This window comes from Octopus bimaculoides, chromosome 2 (assembly GCF_001194135.2).
Source record: "Octopus bimaculoides isolate UCB-OBI-ISO-001 chromosome 2, ASM119413v2, whole genome shotgun sequence".
NCBI classification, from domain to species: domain Eukaryota; kingdom Metazoa; phylum Mollusca; class Cephalopoda; order Octopoda; family Octopodidae; genus Octopus; species Octopus bimaculoides.
Genome location: NC_068982.1, coordinates 47,461,650 through 47,484,991, shown reverse-complemented (window position 1 = coordinate 47,484,991; position 23,342 = coordinate 47,461,650). Strand labels below are relative to the sequence as shown.

At 33.7% G+C, this 23,342-nt stretch overlaps 1 protein-coding gene across 1 annotated transcript in view; it reads left to right on the top strand.

Moving 5' to 3' along the window:
* Positions 1 to 1,350: 1,350 nt before the first annotated feature.
* The window catches only part of LOC106877274 (RNA polymerase II elongation factor ELL2), a 63,141-nt gene continuing 41,149 nt past the window's right edge, over positions 1,351 to 23,342 (top strand). The window contains exon 1 of the mRNA XM_052977018.1: positions 1,351 to 1,511. Coding sequence (XP_052832978.1) covers positions 1,386 to 1,511 — 126 coding nt within the window. The 5' untranslated portion in view covers positions 1,351 to 1,385. The remainder of the gene's footprint in view (positions 1,512 to 23,342) is intronic.

The window sequence follows — 23,342 nt, the reverse complement described above, 5'->3', positions numbered from 1 at the left end:
TTACTAATACCAGGAATATAGTCAGAAGTGACACAACAGTTTTTGTCGAGAATAAATTATTCGTCTGTTTAAAAACGATATTACGGAAATGTAATTTACATGAATATATTGATTTATTATTTATTTTATGTCCTTGAAAACGGTTTATCAGTCAAGACGTATTTTCATTTTCACTCCGGTATAAACGTGAAGACTCGTGCTTTTTCTTGAAATCAATATTTCTGAGAATGTACACACACACACATAAATATATATACATACATATAATGTATTATATATATGTAATGTATGTATGCATGTGGTGTGTGTGCGTAAATATGTATATATGTATGTGTGTGTGTATATATATATATATATATATATATGTGTGTGCGTGTGTGTGTGTATGTATGTTTACTTTTGAAGTGTATCTCTACAGATTTTCTATTGAGTCATGTACCTTTAATATACTTGACAGTATATTATGGTTGTTAAACAAAATACGATGTCCCTACCAGTAATTAATATATATATATATATATATATATTGTAAAAAAGAAAGTAGGTATTTCTGTATAACGTGATACATACTTCCCAATAATATTCCAAATTGATTTAATGGTCTACAGATAAAATATCCCACACTAAAATATGATACATTAATTAAACAAAAAGCTGGTCTTATTGTGGAAGTTAGAAATCAACAATTACTTTCTAATACTTAGTAATTGGTCCATTTTAATTTTCAATATATCTTCGACAGGCAACTGAAATTGAATTTTCGGTTGAAGTTATTTTACTTCCTATGTGTCGTTCTTTAAATTTTCTTGTAATTAAATGAACAATCACATCTCTTCCACCCCATATGTCATATATCCGATGTATTGTAGCTCAAAATAAATTTATCTATAAATGTATTTATATATATATTTCAATGGCATAGAAGTTATTTTTAGTATAAGTAGAAAACTACAAAACTATTTCTTTGTCAATTCTGGAATATTTCTGTACTTATTTTATCGATCCCAGATGAATGAAATAAAATCGAACTAAACAGGATACGATCAGGGAATATATCTAAAATTTTCCAACTTGACTAAACACAACAAAGATTCATTGTTCGTTGCTCTATTGTATTTGACAAATTTAAGCTCCTCGTTCTCAGGCATGAAAATTAAAATAAGAAACTATTGAAGCCTAAACAAGACAGATAGGAGATAGAAAGAAGAAAACAATTTTGCAACGACGAATTTTTGTGTAACGAAGTTGTTGATTGGTCAATCAGAATTATTCATCTGCTTTCATCATCAACGAGGTCAACGGTCATCTGATGTTTGCTGATTGGTCGCTTCAAGCAAGCTGCTGCTGCTGCTGCAAAGCGAGGTTAAAGGTAAAACATAGCAAAAATGGCCGCGTTGGAGGAAAGACAACAATATGGATTGTCTTCCCGCAATGAAGGCGACAAAACAATCATTCATTTGAAACTTACTGATTCTGCTTTAAAAACACTTGAGGAGTATGCAAAAAATAAGGTAAGAAGAAGAGTTTTGACTCTGTTATCACATATTTTATTCCGTTCAAACGAGGTAGATGAAGTAACTTAGAAGTGACGACGGTGGTGGTAGGGGTAAAACACTCCATCACATTTCATTGAATTGACAGATTCTTGGTTCGAATTCATGGAGTTTTTTTAGGTTTTTTTTTATTATATATTTTTAACAAAAAAGAAACTACCTTAGTCTGTAGGTTTTAATTTGTTTTTGAAAACATTAGTGAGTGAGGTTACTTGCTTTAACTATTTTTCCTTTTTCTTTAAGTTTTTTTTTTGACGCAGCGCTATAAAATGAACTAAATAACGAAAATATTCTCTCTTACTAGTTTCACAAAAAGTTCGAACATTTTCTTTTATAAACTATAAGTGGTATTGTACAAGGAAAGTTTTACATTATACAAAGGAAGTTTTACTAATTTAAGTTTGACTATAAGTTGAGCAATATATATATATATATATATATATATATACATATATATATATATATATATATATATATGTTATTTCTAATATCATATACTGTTTCTAGAAAGTTCAATATAATCTTATTAACAGTATTAATAACTAATACATTGAACACAGTTTGTTTTCTCGATTCTTCGAAACTCGTTAGAAAACAGCTGGTTCGTAGACGACGACTTTAAAAGTTTTATTCTTTAGTTACCAGACTCATTGAATATATAAACTTATAATTCATAAACATTTTCGTATTCTTCACATTTTTACTGTTCACTTCCATGTATTTGAGATATTTTTTTTATTTAATGTATATTACACCATCATCGATCGTGGACTTCGATGGCTAGATTATACATCACAGACGTTATGCAGTTAAAGCTTACGAGTCCTCACACTGTTGATTTAAATATATCAATCCTCTTAGATAATTCACTAATCTTTTTTTTAAAAAGTGACTATATTAAATAAAGCTGGTGAAAAAAAAAAAAAAAAGAAACAAAAAACTATGTGCGTAATCATTTAATTGTAACTGCTGATGATAAACTTGAGGGAAATTCACTGTAAATACTGAGTTGGAACGAGGTTGGATGTAGACTCCTAGCTATTTGGTATCTAAATAAGGTTATCTTGTATTTTGAACTGCGGTAAATTGTAAATCATCAGTGAATGAATATTCTTGATAATTGAACGAACAAGATAAAACCTTAATCTACAATCTGATCATTTCTGACTAATGACTTAACATATTTTGGGAGCAATTTTTCTTTTCTTTATTGTATCAATTATCAATGGGAGTCTTAAAATGTGATTGAGTTACTTGTCCATTATTACTGTTTATGCTTATGGTTTCACTTAATTCTCACTGTCGAGTTTGAAGTACAACAATAATAAAAAAAAAAAAAAGCCACCAAGTGTGTTCGTGTCAGCTTCTTGTCTTGCCTGCCCTGTTACCTTGTAATTTTCTAGGACTAATGATAATTTCCCTTTCAAAATAACACTTGTGAAAGACAGTGGTAGACTGTGGGTAGCCATATTTAAGACTACCCAAGATGCTTTTTTGTTCTCTCACCGTCTTTTACTCTGTCTTTCTCTACTATTTGTCATCAGATGGTTGTTGCTCGCTCCTTGCTGAGTTACCCCCAATGGTTGTTTGTTATATTAGTATCCTGTGTAATGTGTCCCGCAGTCTTCCTTCCATATCCTTTTTATTCTTCTTGGAGGGCATTGTGACAAATCTTTGTCAAAGTTGGCCAAATTTTCTTCATGGCAGTGGATATTTAAACCACACAGCTGCTCGTTTTATTAAAAAGAAAAACTACTTAGCAGTTAAAAATCGTAAAATATAACCGTAAATTTTACAATCTTTAATAAAACTGATTGAGAGGGCACAAATTGAAGTTGGTATTCTGCAGTGCTTCGTCAACAATAGCTGTAGGCCATGTTAACTTTCTCAAACATATGGAGTGATTGTGTTGGAGACCTGAGTGTCGTGTAAGCCGGCGATTCTCTCTACCATTTCTACCGTTATGTAGCTATAGGTAATCTGGACATGTATGTATATACATATGTTCTCTGACCGCGATAATTTACAACCTTCATATATATATATATAAGAAGAATTTTTTTTCTTGATATTCGATGTGGTGGGTGGTTGTGAAGAATGACAGATCTTAACGCTTTATCAGTTGACACGATTTAGGATTTTAGCCACTCTAAAGGAACATCGAAGAAAAAAGAAATTACAGAATGTATAAAGGACATTGTTATTCGGCTTCATATATATATACATATATATATATATATATATATATATATGGTGATATTTTTTTTGTTTCGTCTTTTTCTCAATTCGACTACAGTGAAATGTTTTTTGCCTGTTGGTATCGTGTGAAAGTTGGCAGGAAGGAATGTGTTCAAATTAGGAGTTGTCTGCGTGCCACACTGCTGGTAGTTGTCTGTAATGTTGTAATAGCAGTAGTAGTAAGTACTTCGTTCCAGCAAGTCAGCTACTAAACACTAACAAAATAACTATATTTAGTGCCCCCCTCCTTTTCCCAATCAAGGCCAGGTTTTACCATTTTCATAGAACGAACAGATATTGTGGTTGTTTTCTGTTCAATTATATTTCAACTAAGTTTTTCATTAGCTGTTATCTTAAATGATGATAATAATCACCATCCATCTTATGGTTCTCTACCTGTCACATTTCCCTTTCATTTGTATGTGTGGATTGTTTGATTGAAAGCAAAAGTGGAAGAAGGATCAGCTATTAGGTTTCCTAGTTCTCCCCCTCCTTGGTTTCAGTTGCCTTCTAAAATGTCTCTAGATTGCTTTCGTTTCTTTCCTGCTTCTCCTGGTGGCTATGCGTTGTTACATGGTCTTGGGGTATTTCCATCCCAGTCATTTCCTATAACATCTGTTTAGGTTTTTTTCTATCCGACATTACTGACATATAACCTGTTCTCGATGCTTCCTTAGGCTTTTAAAAATCTTGGTTTTGTTCCAAACCTGCTGATCACTTGTTTAATCTTTTTTCTCTATTTCTTGAAGTTTTTCTCGGACATTTTCGAGGAGACTTCATGATTTTTAATTTCTTTTTTTTTCGTCATAAAGCTTTTTATCCTCGATTGTGAATCAGTGTACACTCAGAGAAACTGCGAACTATGCCTGTGTTTAGGAACAATTATCATATACGCAAATGTTTTGGTAGATTTAAAACATGTTTTAGTAACTGTTGTACCCAGTTTGTGTAAACCAGGTACCTGAAATCCTTTTTCGAGAAGCGGACCTCATGAGACATGGCTCAATCATCAATCGGGAGGGCCGCACTACTAAACAATTTCAAAGTAATTTTTCGTTAGGCGTGCCATTTAGCAGATTGCCCACGGCTGGCCTATACTGTGTGAGCGAATACTATTATTGATGTTTTCTGTTGCTGCTAGCGGTCAGTTTGACCGGCCTCTTGAGTATTATCAGCATTGCAATGTACTTTCCAGCCCGTGATGTCGGTCAGCGACTCCCCTGTTCGATTTACTGTTAACTTTTTCCCAGGGAAATGCTGGGAGACACTTTATTTCGGCTAGCACCCTATTCCGCTCAATTTGAACTTGTTTAGCGAGTCTTGTTATGCGTTGAAGCAGACGTTTCGACTTGTTAGAAACAACAGTGTAATTTCACCCGCAACACACTCCTTCGTAAAAATGACCCCTCCCCCTACTTATTGGCCATAAGTAGCCTTAGAATATCTAATAAAAGGTACGGGATAGTTTTCATAACTACGGCAAATAACTGATCTCATATCGCCGCTTGTTCCGAAGCTGATCAGAGGGTAAATAACAACTGTTGTTGGTCATTAAATGCATTCATTCCTCAGTTTAACAGCATGTTAACCTAATGTCACTCGATATATGCGATCAATATTCATAATCTCCTTTTATTGTCTTTTTTTTTTTTGAAAAGATAACTGGTTTCAGTCGAAATAAGTTATCTGTATGTAGTGTAATCATGTTATTAATTGTAGTTCATATAACTATCACTTCAGTCTTTTAATATGTATTTTTTTTGTATTATATGGAAACAAACTCCTGTTTAGTCTTAATCTAGAAGACATACGTGTGCGTATACAGTGTATACATATATACATAATGTATGTGTATATATATATAGTTTACATATGTATATAATGTATGTGTATATATATAGTGTACATATGTATATAATGTATGTGTATATATATAGTGTACATATGTATATAATGTATGTGTATATATATAGTGTACATATGTATATAATGTACGTGTATATATATAGTGTACATATGTATATAATGTATGTGTGTATAATATATAGTGTACATATGTGTATAATATATATAGTGTGTACATATGTATGTATGTGTATGTATATATAGTGTTCATATGTATAGAATGTATGTGTATGTATATATATATATAGCGTGTACATATGTATATATATATAGCGTGTACATATGTATATATATAGTGTGTACATATGTATATAATATTTGTGTGTATATATATATATATATATATATATATATATATAAACACATTGTTTAAGAAACACAGCTGACGAGTTTCTGGCGAATTTAGAATACTGGGCAACATTTACGTTTGTTTTAAGTTCAAATCCCAGAAGTACTTATGGAGTCAACGGGGTTTTCCTGTACGTGGTAAAAATAGCATCGCCCTCAAATCACACCCTTATCGTCTTAAAAGGAAGGACACATTGGATAATGTAGTAGGTACTCGGTGCATCGTCTTACCACAAAAATACGGTATTGTCTCGTCCCGTAGGTTTTTTTTTCTAAGTCAGTATCAATGAAGTACCTTCTTGGGGTCGATTTCACCACATCCCTCTTAATATATGACCTTCTGTCAATGTAAGAAGTTATGTTCATTAATGTAAGGAATTCCAACAATCAATGTATCATATCCTTTCGCAATATGCAGGCTTATCTCCAAATATGGTACTTATATCATCAGTATAACGTGCCAATGACTCTAGGAGTGGTTCTCTTGTTTATATATTTAGAATTTACAGCAGTTTTTTTACAACAGCTTTTAATTTTATTCCTTAATAATACTTCAGCTGGGTTTTTTTTTTTTTTGCAGTTTGTATTTTAACAATTGTGATAACGCTGAGGTTTGTTTAATTTGAGGTCTGTTCATTTCTGATCGAGTAGAGACTATGTTATTCAGTACTAAATATATTAGGTCTACATCATGTAATAATAATAGGGCCTTCTTTTTCTTAGGATATGATTTCTATTTCTAGTAGATTGAAACGTCCACGCACAGGTTTCCCCTCGTCTTTCATGCTGGTTCTTATAGTGAACAGCGAGTTTTGTTTTCTTCGTTTAAAATACCATATTGACACAAACAGCATCAGCTGGATGTTCTTCAATCGGCAATACTCTTTCCAAATTAACTGGGATTTTTTCTGCCTTAACATATAAACACATATACACAATGTGAATGACTAAAATTCATGTAAATTAAATTACAATTCCATTATATATATATATATATATCTTAGAAGAAAAGGCAGGGGGTAATATAATACATATATATATATATAAACATAATTAAGGGATCAGCAAACATTTGCTTCACCACATACCGAAGTTCAGAAACAGCAGCTAAAAAAGCTGAGACTCCAACAGATAGCATTACTTGTAACTCACAAAGTTCTCCACCGATAATGGTGTTTACATACCGAAGGGCTTGGTAAAAATTATTAATTGTTGATTTATTAATAAATAGATAAACCTTTACCATTTTAATTGTAATATATATATATATATATATATATATATATATATATATATATATACACACACAAATTAAAAGGGTAAAGGTTTATCAATTTATTAATAAATCAACAATTAATAATTTTTACCAAGCCCTTCGGTATGTTTTTGCCTTTGTGAGTTACAAGTAATGCTATCTTTTGGAGTCTCAGCTTTTTTAGCTGCTATTTCTGAACTTCGGTATGTGGTGAAGCAAATATTTGCTGATCCCTTAATTATGTTTATATATATATATATATATATATGGAAGTTCGAGGATAATTATAGTTTTATTTCAGCTATATATTCGATATAGAATTAGTGGTTTTTGGACTTATTTCATTTGAATTTCGTATGAGAGTTAAGGTTAAACACATCGACATCGTTGTTTACTGTTCTGTTTCTACCCCACTTTTATATAATATTCAACGATTTCCCGCCTTTTTAATCGTTTACCTTTTTTTTTGTCTGGTAAAAAAGGATTGCTTAGTGATTCTGCCCCAAGGGAGAGGGATCTGAATTTCTTGTTTTTTTTTGCATCATAACTTTATTAGATATGTTGTATTCATTTTGCCAGAAATGTATATTTTATTCAGTGTTATTTGGCAGTTAACGCAACCCCCATTGTTAGTTCATTGAGTAGTGTGACATAAAGATGGCAGGCAGTCTGTGTTTACTGTCATTTGTGAATTGGGTCATCTTTGAAAAAACAAAACAACTAATTACATTTTTGGCACCCCACCGCATACATAACATTTTTCTGTATATTATATAAAATTTCGGTCTGACATAAGCTGCTGTTCATCATCATCTTATCGTTTTGAGTTCAAATTCCACCTATGCCGACATTGGCTTTCATCCTTTCAGGGATCGATGTGATAAGTACCAGCTCAGAACTGGTGTCGATGAAATCAACTTATCCATCTCCTAAAATTTCGGGCCTTGTGCCTATTTGCTGTTGGCTTTTAGAGGTAAAGATGGATTAATGCATCGTTTTTGTTTTCGCTATCAGGCGTTGCGTTCTTTTGTTTTGGATATTATCTTCCTGGTTTCAACCGTTATGAATCAGTTTGGTCAAGACCGTCATCGAAGGGGCTTACATTATAATGGAAAATACAGAACACTGAGTTTAGCTTTAAGGTCTCAATACAAATGCTTAAATGTTCGTAAACAGAATTTCTGGTGTGTGTATTTACTTATACAAGCATGCATTACAGACCATGAATGAACAAAGCAAGAAACTCGGAGTATCGACTTCGTGAATCGTTAACTTCGAAGATAGGATGAATGAACTCTATATGTATTGAGTGCTCTTATCTCCGTTTATATGTATTCATCTCCATTTGTATGTGTGTGTGTGTGTGTATATGTATAAGTATTTATGTGTGTGTGTGTGTGTGTGTGTGTGTGTGTGTGTATATATATATAATTTAAATAAGGGTAAAAAATTGATGTCCACTTAGTGGTCATTCCTCTTATGTGTGTATATATGTAGTTTTATTTAAGGTATAAATATTACTTCATTTGAATATCGGGAACGTCACGAACACAATCTCCTTTCCTTTACCGACTCTTTTGGAAATTTTTTCTGACGTTTCTTGTCAATGGTGAATCTATAATTCCAAAAAATGATTCTAATTAGTTTGGTCTTGGAATAATCGGACCTGCAACTTGAGAGTGTGCTGAATTAAAACTAGTCGTGTTTGCATTGTTTTTCTTATATTTACAAGTTTCTCTACTTGCGTCACACTGAATGAATGACATCGACCTGTGTTCCCCCCTACCTCCGATTCCGTGTTTGAAATTGTGTTTGCGCTCTGATAAAATCTTTTGCATTTGGCAGCAAGGCATGAAAGTCACAAACTTCTTGTTGCTATGTATCTCTTCTCTCTGTCTCTCTCTCCGTCTCTCACTTTTCTTTGCTGCTGCTGGCGTTAAATGTAAATGACTTTTAAGTACGAATAACTGTTGTAAACCACCGGATGAATATATTTTCCTCCTCTTTGCTTGCAACTGTCAGCCATACATATACATACACCACGCACACAGGCTTTGTTTACATGAAGCTGCTGCTAAAAGCTAGAATTCTGTCTTGCAAGCTAAGCCAGCCAGCCCAACCTGCCTGCCTGCCACCTTGTATGTATCTGCGTGTGTTTTTGTAGGTGATTTCGACACAGTCCCAATTTGGTGTGTGTATGCTTTGCATGCATCCTTAGAATCTGTAGGTTGGGGAGAGAGATTAGGGTAGTATTGTTCATTCAGTGCCAGGTCGGCGCTGTTTACTCTATGGTCGAACAGGTTCCAATCGTCACCGTCCTCCTCTCCATTATTTCCATGTATCATTCCTTTTTCGAAGATGATAGGATCAGATTTTAAGGGGAATTTGCCTGCTACTTCTTACTGGTCTGGCAATAACATACAACATACACGTCCATTCGTCATTGGTTTGTTTTCTGTAGGTGACCATGGCACTACAGAAAAGCGTTTTTTTCCTTTTATGTATTATTTTGATAAACGGACGATTTTCTTTTTAATCTATCATTGATTTTGTAACATAGGAGTTATTAAACAAATGTAACAAATCCAACTTTTTCTTGTTGAGCCCTCGTTATCCTTCTTTTTGCACTTCTCTTATTTTCTATATCTCAATGTAAACCTAGTCTAATTAGTTTTCTCTCAAGTCCAAAGCTCTCTTGGATTATCTGGAAACGGGTATATTTTTTTTTAATTCTTAGAGCTTCTTTTAGAGTACATAAGAATAAAGTTGACTGTGACTCTGAAGTTTCGGCCTGCCTTAGCCTGAGGCCGTCCGATGAAAGCTAAGCGTGCAGAAACTTCGAAGTTACTATCGACACAATTCTTAAATATTTTTTTTTTATCTTTTACTTGTTTTAGTAATTAGACTGCGGCTATGCTGGAGCACCGCTTTGAATTTTTATCGAACGAATTATGATATAAAGGCGGTCCTCCAGCATGGCCGCAGTCTAATGACTAATACAAGTAAAAGATACATAGCTGCTTTCTGTGTATTATCTCTGTTCATGTACCCTCTTTTAATCAATTGATTCATTTAGTACTGCGCATAAACGTTTCTTTTCACCCTTCGGTTAGTGAGAGAAGCTCCGCGAGATTATTTTGACTGGGAAATGGGAGTGAGTTCTGCCGTCAGAGTTTATTTGGTAAATTTTTAAACAACAAACTACCTCTATTAAATGTTGAGACGGCAGATTTCAGCTCTAGTACATTTTTTGGTAATTTTTACTATTTTTAGTAGTTAACTTCGAAGTTAGTATTAAGTTTTTTTTTTTAGAGAATCTAGATTTTCTTCTAGTTTTCATTGTTTTAAACTGTTAAATGTCGAAGCGTGGAAAGTGGAAAGATAAACGGCTGCTATATTAATTTTAGTGTTTATTTTGTTTTATATATCTTTTAATCCTTTCACTGCGAAATTAAATTTCATGGTTATTCCAATAATGATGTTTTATAAAAATAAAAGAAACAGTAAACTAGAATTGGTTATTTTTTTTGCAAGTCACGATGCTTCTATAATCTCGACATATCTCAACAGAAAAGTAGGTTGATATATAAAACTACTTCCCACAGTTAAGATTAATGAAATTTTGTGTAGATATATCTGGTTTCTGTAGTAAAAGGGTTATATTATTAAAAAAAAAAAATTGTTCTCACCACCACATGATTCAGAGTTAATGCTCACTGTGTAGCACCCCTTAAGCAAATCTCTGCTGTAACCCCGGGGATGCTTTAGTAAATAAACAATACTAGACATTAGGTTCGGTCCCACCGCTATAGCCTCGGGCCGACCAAAGCCTTGTGAATGGATTTGGTAGACGGAAACTGAAAGAAGCCCGTCGTGCATGTGTGTGTCTGTGTATATATGTGTGTGTGTTCCTTGTCACCACTCGACAACTGCGGGGATATAAACTAATAGTTTATATCCCCACAGTTCAGCAAAAAGAGTACGACAGAATAAGAACCAAGCTTTAAAAAAATAAGTAGTGCGGTCGATTCGTTCGACTAAGCCTTCGAGGCAGTACACCAGCATGATCCAGTCCAATGACTGGAACAAGTAAGAGATAGATAAAAAGGTAGAGGAAAACAATTTAACTGTTTAAAAGAAATTCTCTCCCCTAGATTTGCTTTGTATTTATATTTCAAATAAACATTTCTGACGTTTTGTGGTTGGGTCTTCATGTGAATGAACGAAGTTGAGGAAAATGACATTTGTGCGTGTCGAGATGAACTTTTAAGATCAAATCTATTGTGCCCATAGATTATTTTTGCAACGAATTGACGTGTTGGGGTTATTGAAGAACATGGTTGGTTTCTCAAATGTTTTGTTAGACATAAAACTTTTGAAAGTTCTTTTCGTTCTAGGTATGGATGTAAAAATCCAGGGAAATATCACGTCATATGTGATATTATATGTGAAATATATATGATGCATACCTTTTTATTGCGTGTATACGGCGAATGCGTCGAATCCGCATATACTTGTCTCTGTGTTTATAACATATACATACAAACTTTTATCTGTCTTTTACCTGTTTCAGTCATTGGACTGCGGCTATGCTGTAGCACCGCCTTGATGGGTTTTGTCGAACAAATCAACCCCAGTACATATCAATTATCGCTATGCCAAAAAAGGGCTGCAAAATTACTCTTATTATTAATGGAATACATTATTTCATCACACACAATGTACTCTTCTATACCATTCTTAAGGAAAATCAACTTTCATCTAAACCACAGAAGTCAGATTTTGTAAATTCTCGGCATTAATTTTTTTACTCATTTGCGTGAGTTGATAATGATGATTTCTGTTTTTCGAGACCATGCTTGCTACACGTTTTTATCAATGCTGTTCTATCATCAGTCCTAATTAATTTTATTATACCACTGCGTGCTTCATCAAGTTGAGGATTTATGAGAAATTGTTGGCTTGCCAGTAAAATGTATTTAACTAGCAAGTGAGAAAGTCATGCCTGTTACAGAGCCTGTAGTGTTAAATTGAACATTACAACTACACAACCTGGCGTACTTGACGTGCTTACGTGAGTGTGCCTGTTGATCTTGCCAGCTTACTCCCAACTTCTCTCGCCTTTATTGGAGATTTAATAACATAGTTGTTGTGGTGGTTTAACCCCAGGCCGGCCCTGATCGAGCAGGCATTCCGTTCGTGACTTTTATTCAGACTTATTTCGTACCGTATGTACAATCTCTCAGTCTGCTTCCTCCTCTCTTATTTATTTATTTCATTTGTTTTTTGTAAGAGGCCTGGCTGCTCGATTTTGTATCAGGAGGAGAAAAAAATTTTCTTTTCGACCCTAATCCGTTTCAACCACCTTTCAAAATGATGGCTTGCTGCAGTTTACACAGCTCGAGTCATTTTATTTTTACAACAGTTGAACTCCATTAGATTATTATTAAACCTGTTTAATAATAAATTATTATTAAACCTGTTTCTTTGCTCTGATAGCTTCGCATTAAAAACTTGTTCATTAAGTCACGCTGACACACATGTCTAGTGTTGATCAAAAGTTGCAAAGTTTACATTTGTTCATTTCACTAGTTTTGCCTGGTACCAGCTTAAAGGTTGGTTCGTTGGTTAATGGTACTGTCAAAATATTAGTGAGAGCTAGTAGAACTTCAAAAAAAAAAAGGGGAAAAAATTTAACCTTTTGTTTCATTTTCCGTTTCATTTACTTTTGAAATATCTTAATACTTCTGTAGCAGAAACTTTCACCTTTCAAGTATTCTTATTGGTTGTGATTGTAGCTCATTGATGAATATTGATCTCCGAAACTGAAACTAAAGACTCACTTTCTAAGAAATTGTTCACACATTCTGCTTAAATTAATTTTCGTACGTGTTACTTACGAAAAATGCTTATCTAAATGCTTTTGTTAGAATGTCAGATTTATACGAGCAGGATTTTATTATATGTATGGTAATTTATATTGTAGGATTAGGAACCTCTGTACATTTATTTAGTAATTCATTTATAAAAAATTTATACGCTGGACTTACATTGTTTTCTCGCACTTGAAAACATTTTTCTGTCAATCTTAAAGCTTATATAGTTACAGCTAGCTCTCTAAACATCGCATTTATAGGGGCTGGTGGCAGAATCTCGTTCATGCTCACTTTTCCTTTCCAAGACCAATAAGTAGTTATTGAGGTGGTGTAGTGTAAGTAAATATTAATGAGAACTGGTGTAAGTATCCTACGGATACCTTTCTTCGCTCTGTAGACTGGGCTAGTGTAACACCAGACCATGAATGCTCTCCCCCTCTTTGTTCACCATATGGTGATTCCCTGACAAGGTCACATACTGTTGGGCATACCACGTACTTCCTTGACATCTTGAGCAATAACCCTGATATCATATGAACCAGATATTTTAAATTTCTAGTTAAAAAACAGCTCTGTAAAGTAAGCATTATCGACGTCGCATACTTTAATGTGTGTTAAATGCTTTCTTTGGCTGCAACATTCTGTCCAGGGAAAATTCTTTTAGAGATATAGTGTGTTGAAAACGGAATATATTTCAAAACCAGACGAAATGAATCGGCCTGGAGGTGAACAAGAACGACAAATATCGATATTTCACTGTTATTTCAGCTCACCGGAGTCATATACTCGATTCGCCCCCTAGACGAATTCCGATTGGTAGCCCAAAACAATATTGATGTCAAATATTTAACCTTTTTTGCATTCAGATTACCCTATCAAATGTAATGCTAATTTTTCACATTGTTTTGAATCAATCATACACTATCTGGTGGCTTCAAAATTTTGATGTGATTGTATATCTTTAGAATGGCATTGCCGAATAAGTGTGAGAGGCCAGATTTGGTCAGTTTTGACATAAAACAATTTAGAATATTAGGGCCAGATATGGCTGGTTTAAATGCCAAAGGACTAATGTGCGTTATTAAACGCTTTTTGGCTGTAATATTTCGCCCAGGGAAAAACTGTACCCTTTTGAGTCAGACAGGCAAAATAGTTGAATAATAGCATGCACATAAATAAAAAGGCACTTCTGGCAATGAAGGCAAAATGTAGTAAGGTGGTTTCTACATGTATTTGAACTCCAGAGTACAATTTCCAGCTCACTGGGAAACCAGTCTGTTTTATTTACCATGGAAAAATTGCTGTGAAGAATGTGGAAAATATCAGGCAGCATTACAAGGTTCACCATAATGAAAATTTTAACAAGGTGAGGTAAAGCTTAGTGATTGAAAACTGGCTACTTTTGGAAAACTAACGTAAGGGTTTTTTTTTTTCTTCAAGGAAAGCAGTGGTATACAAAAAATATTTTATCATTTATGAATCCCAAAAGGTATTTCAGAAACGAGGAAGCATTTTAACAGGTGTAGAGTTTGTCTAAAAATGTTTACTAGTAATGGTGAGTTTGTCCTGAAAAGAAACCTTTATTTGCATCTTATCAGCCTATCTGCAGAAATGACCTGACAAGTTAAAATGTCAGATGTTTTAACTTGTTTAAGTGTGATGCTTGCAACAAATTGCTGTTTTATCTTTAGCTTATGCTTAATGAGAGCATAGACTTAGAGACCTTGCTCAACTTGGTGTTTTGGTGTAGGTATTGAATTCCTATGAAGAGAAGTTATTAGAGCATGTTTTTGAAGTTTTCTTGAAAATGGTGTTAAAATGAAACTGCTGAAGCTAATTGACACTACAGCTGTTGGGACAGAAAAAAAAATCATTACATTGCTGTAAGGTTAACTGGAAAGCTTCAAAATCACAGAAACTGGTTAAAATTCATTGCGTTATGTGACCAAGTGTTAGAAATTGGAATATACTATGGGCATTGTGAATCTAGTCCTATTTCATGAAGTATGTCATTGTCATTTTCAGCAGTTATTGTTCAATACAGAAGTTGAATGTGGAGATCTGGTTTATTTCAGCAATGTAGGCTGGCTTAGCTGAAGGTCAATACTGGATAGAGTATTTGTATTTCATGATAAGATAGCAATATTCCATCAAAGCAAAAATTTTATCGTGATTCTGATTGGCTTGCAACCTTGGCATTTTTTATGGCATCCTATTTAAATATCTTGATACAAATTGAAGGTGGGGGAGGAGATCAGCTGACACATGGAAAGTAAGGTCATAGTGTTTTGTTTGAAAGAGAACTACAATTGTTGGAATACCAACTTCAAAAAGGAAATTGTGTGCATTCTACTATTTAACAAAAAGAAAGAAAAAAAAAAGATCCAAAGCATTTTCTGAATTTGGTCCAAGAATGACGAAAAATGTTCATCTTACTTTGGTTGGTTTTTTGCTTGCATGCAAATGAGCTTCTGCTGTTTGGTACCATTATTTGAAGTGGATGTGGACACTGCATTGGAAAAAAATATCAAAAAGAATTGATTGAAATGCAGTATGATGACATACTAAAATGGAAATTTCATTCTGAATGTGTCAGTACTTGCGTCGTGTCGAAAATATATTCATTCAAGTGTGAAGTATCATTACTTATTTGAACATTTATCTTGTAAGGGCAATTATTTTTTTAAAAAATGAGGCATGCCAAGACCTATTTAAGATACCCGTCTGGATAATGTCTTGATGTTGACATAAAGTTTGATACTCAATATTGAGCCTGTATGCAACAAACTGCATTGGTTTTCCTCAATACTTCATAAACTGTTTGCATTAATATTTTTTTAAAGTTTATTTTATACACAATTTACCACCGTTTTATACATTTTGTTTGTACTTTTTGTTAAAAAAAAAAACAAACTTGCAGGCCCCTGCTGTAGTTGTATTACAGTCCAATGACTAATGCTAGTGAAAGTATAATTTTCATAGATGAACGAATTAAAATTTTCTTTTAAAAATAGTTAGCAATTTATTTTGTATTTTCGTTTTCCATGAAGACTGATTCTTTTTTTCCCCCAATTAACATTTTATATCCTTTTCTAATGAATTCGTTAGTATTCCAATCACTGACATAAAATTCCTCCTCTCAGCATTGTCAAACATTTTTAACCCATTTCATAAAGTATAACTTTTGTTTCCTAACACACTTTGTTTGTCATAAGACTGTGGCCATGCTGGGGCATAACCTTGAGTTTTTTTTTTTTTAAAGCCTGCTATTGATTCTATCAGTCTCTTTTACTGGACTGTTAAATTACAGGGATTTGAACACATCAACATTGGTTGTCAGGTGGTGGTGGGACACAGTGGGCTTCTTTCAGTTTCTGCCTACCAAATCCACTCACAAGGCTTTGGTCAGCTCAAAGCTATAGTAGGTACTTACCCAAGGTGCCACATACTGTGGTTAGGAAGCAAACTTCTTACCACACCTCCACGCTTGTATAGACTCTGGGATATTAACAGGCTTTAGTGTCTTGAAAGGTTATGAAGTCAAATCCTGAAAGCATTCTTTTGCTTGAAGAATGCCTTTTTTTTTTTTTTTTTTTTTTTTTTTTTTTTTTAATGCCGTTTTGAGTTGGATGAGTTTCAGTGCTGCATCTCTACTTGTTGCTGTTTGTTGTCTCCTTTATGAAGTTCAGCAATCTAAGATCAAGTCATACTACTTCTGGCCATGTTGTATTTGGTCTTCCTCTTCCCCAGTCTTGTACTTGCTTTATTCAGTATTCTTATGTCTATCAATTTGTGTTGACATAATGCCGTTTCAGCAGATACTTTTGATGCCTAGTTTCTCTCAACAAGCTTGTGCTTAGTTGTTCATTCATGCTGAAATTGTACACCAAGGTGTACTGACCCCATTATTTTCCAGTCTTTGTATATCCTCCACTATCAGCATCCATATCTCACATTTTGTATTGCATATGTCTGCCTCGCTTTAAGTGTTTTGTCAGCAGAAATAACCCTTTGTATTTTCCCTGCCATGACCATACTCAGGTTGATGGCTTTACATAGATATATTCATTTGTAAAATGTTTTTGATAAATATGCCCATTTGTGAAATATATACCTCAACAAATGAATCGAATATTTGAATTTACTGAACTGAACTTTCTTGACCTCTTTTATCAAGGACAAAACTGATGAATGGATGTTTAGCCATTTAAGAATACTTTCTAACATCCTGGATATAATTCCTTATATTAAAGTAACTGAATTATTTTCTTGTTTCGGCAAGATTCACGTTTAAATCCTAAACACACTCTAATTTTGTTATAATGCTTAACTCTTTAGGTTTTAAACCAGCCATATCCAGCTCATACATTCTACCTGTTTTAAGTTCAAACCAGTTAGATCTGGCTTCTCAAACATACTCTGTGATTCTAAAAATAAACTATCATCAAAATCTTGAAGTTATGAAATAATGCATGATTAAGTGAAATTTATGTGAATAAGTATTACATATGACAGAAAATCTGAATGCTAAAGGGCTAACTTGAATGTGTTTAGGGCTTTTGTTGTCAGCCATGATAAAACAGTTCTATGGTATATATTCAGTCATCCTCTAATTTTAATATCATACCTCTCTTTGGCTGAATACCATAATGTGCAATCCACCTTGTGGTGATGGATCAATGGGGGCAATGTGACAGCCTAGATGTGTTGCACTCTCTGCTGTCCAGTATGGTGGTGGCCACAGTGAAGGTAGGCAAGATGGACTTGTTCAAAACATAATAGTTGCTGTTCTTCTACACTAATTGTTAGTTGTGTGAATCTTATTACAGTTTTTTGAGCTCATGAAGCTGTTCTTAACTACAGCAGCTATTTCTGAATTTTTTTTTTTTATGCTTGTTTGGATTGAGTGGGTGAGTGATTTTCAGATCCTGTTGTTTTTGGTTTTGGTATATGTGACTGGGTGCTTGCTTGCTTGTGGAAATAGGCTAAAAGTGGAAGACCACCAGAACGTGTGCCCTCCCATGTTCAGGCAATCTTTCATTGTGTAGTTGGTGTGTGTACATTGTGAAGATATAAAAATCTGTAAGATTGGCTAAGTCTAAGACTGATCTAATGTATTGTCTGTAAACCATTGTCGTTTCATCCATGTTTTCTAAACATGGAACCTGTGTGTTTTCAGAACATGGTTGTGAAATTTTGTTTTTCTATAATGTCTTTTCATGTCTTTTACAAAGGTATTGTGTGTATTGTTTGGATAAAACAGCAGTATTTGATTTTAAAAATTTGTTTTCTAGCTAATTAAAAGGGACTAATTTGGTAATTACTACTTTTTTTGTCTGTTGTTCTGGAGCTAGGTTTTTAGGTAATTTGAGTTAAAGTAGTGTAGAGATACCTTGAGAATAGGAAGATGTGAGGATATCTTTCTGTATGGTATCACACCTCTACCCCATAGTGTGTAATGGTTAATGAAGTGAAGGATGAAAAGAAAGAGTGAGAATATATATGTGGTACACCATTCAGGAAATTAAAAATTCTGAAAGTATCATGACTTGAAAGGTAGTTTGCAAAGTTTTAGCAGATTGTGAATCAAGATTTTATAGGGAAATTTTGGAACCTGTTCAATTGTTTACCTACCTGCATTTGTATTCCACTCTTGATTAATGATAATTTGTTAATGATTAACATGTGTTACAATCTTTTGTGTAATTTTAGTGTAAGCGTTGCCATCTCAAGACCTATGACTAAGAGAAAGTTAAACTACAAGACTTCGTTTATGGAGAATAGCAAGTAGCATTAGGTAGTTGTTAGTGTGAAAATATTTAGTAGTTTGAATGAGTAGGTAAGCTTGTGCAAATTTATGCTATACTATGTTGAAGAGGGGTCGGATTGTCTGTAAATAATAATATTCACACAGGAGTAAGTTGAGACTGACAGCCATTGTAGAAAAGTCAAGTTTGCTGTTTCATTTTAAACATTGGCTGTGAATTTCCATAGGAGAAGTTGTTTCAAGTGATGGCATATATAATTGTCAGGCAACATAAAATAGGTCTTAGTTTGAAAACTGAGCAAGGTGTGGTATGCAAGGGAAATTAACTCACACACACACACACACACACACACACACACACACACACACACACATATGCATGTATATGTACTTGTTTGCTGAGTGATAACAAACTGGGAAACCTGTTAGAGCAATCTGTGAAAAGAATACAAAGTTCTATTTACATCTGTTTAGTTTTACAGTGAAGCCTTTCTAAAAAGCTGTGGTTGAACTGCTTTATCATAGATCTTTAATACATGTGTATCTATGTATTTTGTGCAAGTGTGTGCGTGCGAATGTGTATATGTAATTGTGATATAAGAAACCTATTATGTATAAATGCTAAAGAATGCAACTCCTTTGTTCTCAGTTTTGTATTGTTTGTGTTTGAAAGATCCATATTTAGGCATGTTTTTATAAGTGTATAAAAATACTATTTTGCTTTTCCAACATATTTTATGAAAATCTGTAAAATTCTTTTATTAGGTTGACAGTAGCTATTATATTGAGTTTCTCTGTTTGTAATATATAGTGCTGATAAATCTTGTGGGCAGTTTGGGTTTATAAGCTCACAGATGGAATAGTATTTTAATTTAATTAAATGATGTTTTATTTATATTTTAAAGTAAATCTGGCTTGAGAAATAATGTGAACTATTGATACACAGCCATAGTTTAGAATTTGTCATTTCTTTTATAACAATTGCTGTTGTTACCTAACTTTGCTTGTTTGCTCAATTGAAAGTCAAAAATAAAGTCTTCTTGACTCTTCTAGTGTATACTACTAACTCCTGTTATTTCACACAACTGTGCAGTTGTTATTTATATCAGATTTTAGCTTGTCTAGAGCTTTTTTAATCTTATTGATAGCAAGTAGTTTTAATCCTTATAGCTACCACATTCTTTATAAGAATATTTATTCAGTCATGTGCTTTTCTACACTCTAAATAGCTGGGTGTTTAATCAGTTCATCATAAATACTGAATTTAGCCATAGCTTAAAACTAGAAGCACCAACATTATCTGCTTTTTCTTACCTGTTGCAATCTCTACTACTGACAGATATCAGGTTCCACCTTAGTCTTAAAATAATTCCTTTTGTAATCATGTTGTTGACATTGAATTTTTTAATTTTTTTTTTATTTTTGTTGTCAGAGTAAAGCATTATCTATTTCTAAATAATAAAAGGCAAACGGAATCTGAATATTAATATTTATAATCATTTTAGTCTCGATGAATGATTGTCTATAATCCTAATAGCATGATAAAATGTGCTCACTCCATGCTGTCAAGTGGCTGGTTATGGGAAGAGTGGGTTAGTTATTTTATCAGTCTCTATTGTTGATCTGCTAAATTATGGGGACGTAAACACATCAGTACTGGTTGTCAAGCAGTGGTGCAGGATACAAGGTAATTTGGTATCAAAATAGTTGAACAATGTCAGACAGAATGAAAAAAAATCCTGTTAGAAATAGCAACCAAATCTCCCTCAAATCCATTCCAAAATTGTTTAGTCACAAATACAATGGAGAGCCCAAATAGCATAAACAGAATTAACACAATGTTAGTACTGTACTTGCTAATGATATGGATCAAGTGGAAACCTATCCATCTAAGTCAATCTCTCAACAGGTACAAATTCTTCTGGATAGCATTGGGTTTGGTGGAGTAGGAATGTTATTGGCAGAGAAATGGATGAAGTAATTGGCATTCAATAAGTAACAAGAATTGGACAAGATCTCTGAAAGATCCCAACTATTTGGAAGATAATATGGTGGTGGAATAGTACAGAAGATAGTGTAAAAGCTAAAGACAGGTTTGGAAAGATTGGGGAAAAAGTACTGAGTAAAAGTTAATATTTTGTATTAATAGTTTTTCAAAATTGCATTTGAGGTTACATGAAAGTGAGAGAAACTTTCAATCATTTGGATTCTTGTTAACTTGTTTTAAAAGCGCCCAGCACACTCTGTAAAGTGGTTGGTGATAAGAAGGGCATCCAGCTATAGAAACCACGCTAAATCAGACTGGAGTCTGATGCAGTCCCCATCCCCCAGCTTGCTAGTCCTTGTGAAACCACCCAACCCATGCCAGCATGGACAATGGATGTTAAATGATGATGATATGGAAGTAGAGGTTATGGTTGGTATTCACAGCTAATGACTGCAGTTAGCCCCATTCTTGGCAGTAGGAATGAAGTTGAAATCTTTCCAGTTAAACACTTTATAGATCTTTCTTTCTAACACTCACTGAAAGTACACATTTTGCTGATAAAACAAGACATAAGGCAAGTCCTGCTATACACAACTAACAGCTTCACTAGTACATACGCATGAAATAACATGTGAAGGAAATTTGCTGTTTAACCCTTTAGCATTTAAACTGGTCATATCCAGCCAAAATTATCTACTTGTTTTATGTTCAAACTAGCCAGATATGCCACCACCACCCCAGTTATCCTACTATAATTATTATAAGAATAATCACATCATTGAAATCTCAAAGCTACGAGGTATTTCATGATTAATTCAAAGCAATATGAATAAACAAGCATTACATTTGACAGAGAAATCTGAATGCTAAAGATAGTGTGGGATTGCATTGCCAAAGCTGCTGCTTCCATATCAAATTTACTTTCCAACCCTTAATGCAAGCTAATTAATTCTTCTTAAAGTAAAATGGGCACAAGAAGCACATCCTTGATGTTGTCGGGGTCTGATACCAAGAGGTACTGGATTAGGTCAATGGAACTTAAGGCTCACTGCTATCAACTGGTTTTGCAGTGTCCAGAATATGGCAGCCTTGCAAATTTACCTGGTATTATTTTGTACACTTTAACTGTTCCGTATTAAAATTACTCAGCTTTAGGAATAATTATGAAAGTTAAGTTATTCTTGTGCATTGATGATTCCTGGATTAAAAAGGAAAGCAACAACATTGCTATCTCCACAAGAAATACAATGGAGTTTGCCAATTTCATTGGAGTATTTGTTAGATATTCTTAGGAAGTATACACCCCCCCCCCCCAACAGCCCAGGCTTTGCAGAGGCATGACATGTCAATAATTTGAAGTAACATAAATACCCACAGTGTGAATGAATTTAAGAACTTTATAAGAATCTTAAGGGAATTTGACATCGGCACTGTAAATACAGTTAGCTTTTGGAACATTAGACTTTAACCCTTTAGCATTAAACCAGTCGGATCAGGCTTCTCACACCTATCCTACAATGTCGTAAAAATAAACAAACACACGATCAAAATTTGAAACTACAAGATAATATGCATGATCAATTCGAAACACTGTGAATAAGTATTACATATGACAAAATAACCTGAATGCTAAAGGGTTGAATAGGAAAATACCATACAGAAGGTCTGAGATGACTGTATGTATGTATGTATATAATGTATTTACACATGTACACACAGGAATTCTTACCATTCACTATTATGAAACATTGTAGAAGAGACACTAACCTATATTCATATAGGAAAGAGATTTCTTCAGTAGACATGGACCCTGTTATAAAGAACGATTAGAACAGTGGTTTTTAACAAATTAATGTATATGGCGGATCCTCTACCCACAAAAGATAGTTCAGAAGAGAAAAATAACTTGGTTCAATCTTCCATTCAAAGTAGATATCTCGAATATAACTAGAGATTTCCTATTAGGCAACACTTACCAAGTATGCAAGAATATAACCATTTTCAATGCTCATAAGGTTATACTTGTCCTACATTATACTTGCATGCTTCAACAAGAAAAACCTACATTTATACAGCTTTGATACCATGCACTCATATGCAACTACCAAATCAAAACATATGCCATATGTATTTGCCTTTTCATGGCAAAGCATTGTAGGACAACACTCACCATATGTGTCCGTATGTGTATATAATGTGCCAAATTCACTACTTGGTTTTGTGTAGCCTGGCATTATAGTAAAAGACACCCATGGTGCCACACAAGAAGATTGAACTCAAAACCATGTGGGTAGGAAGCACATTTCTTAATCACAGTATATATTCCATATAACTTTTATATGTGTACATGTAATATGCATATAGAAATATACATATAGGTTTATGTATGTACATAATATATATATATATATAT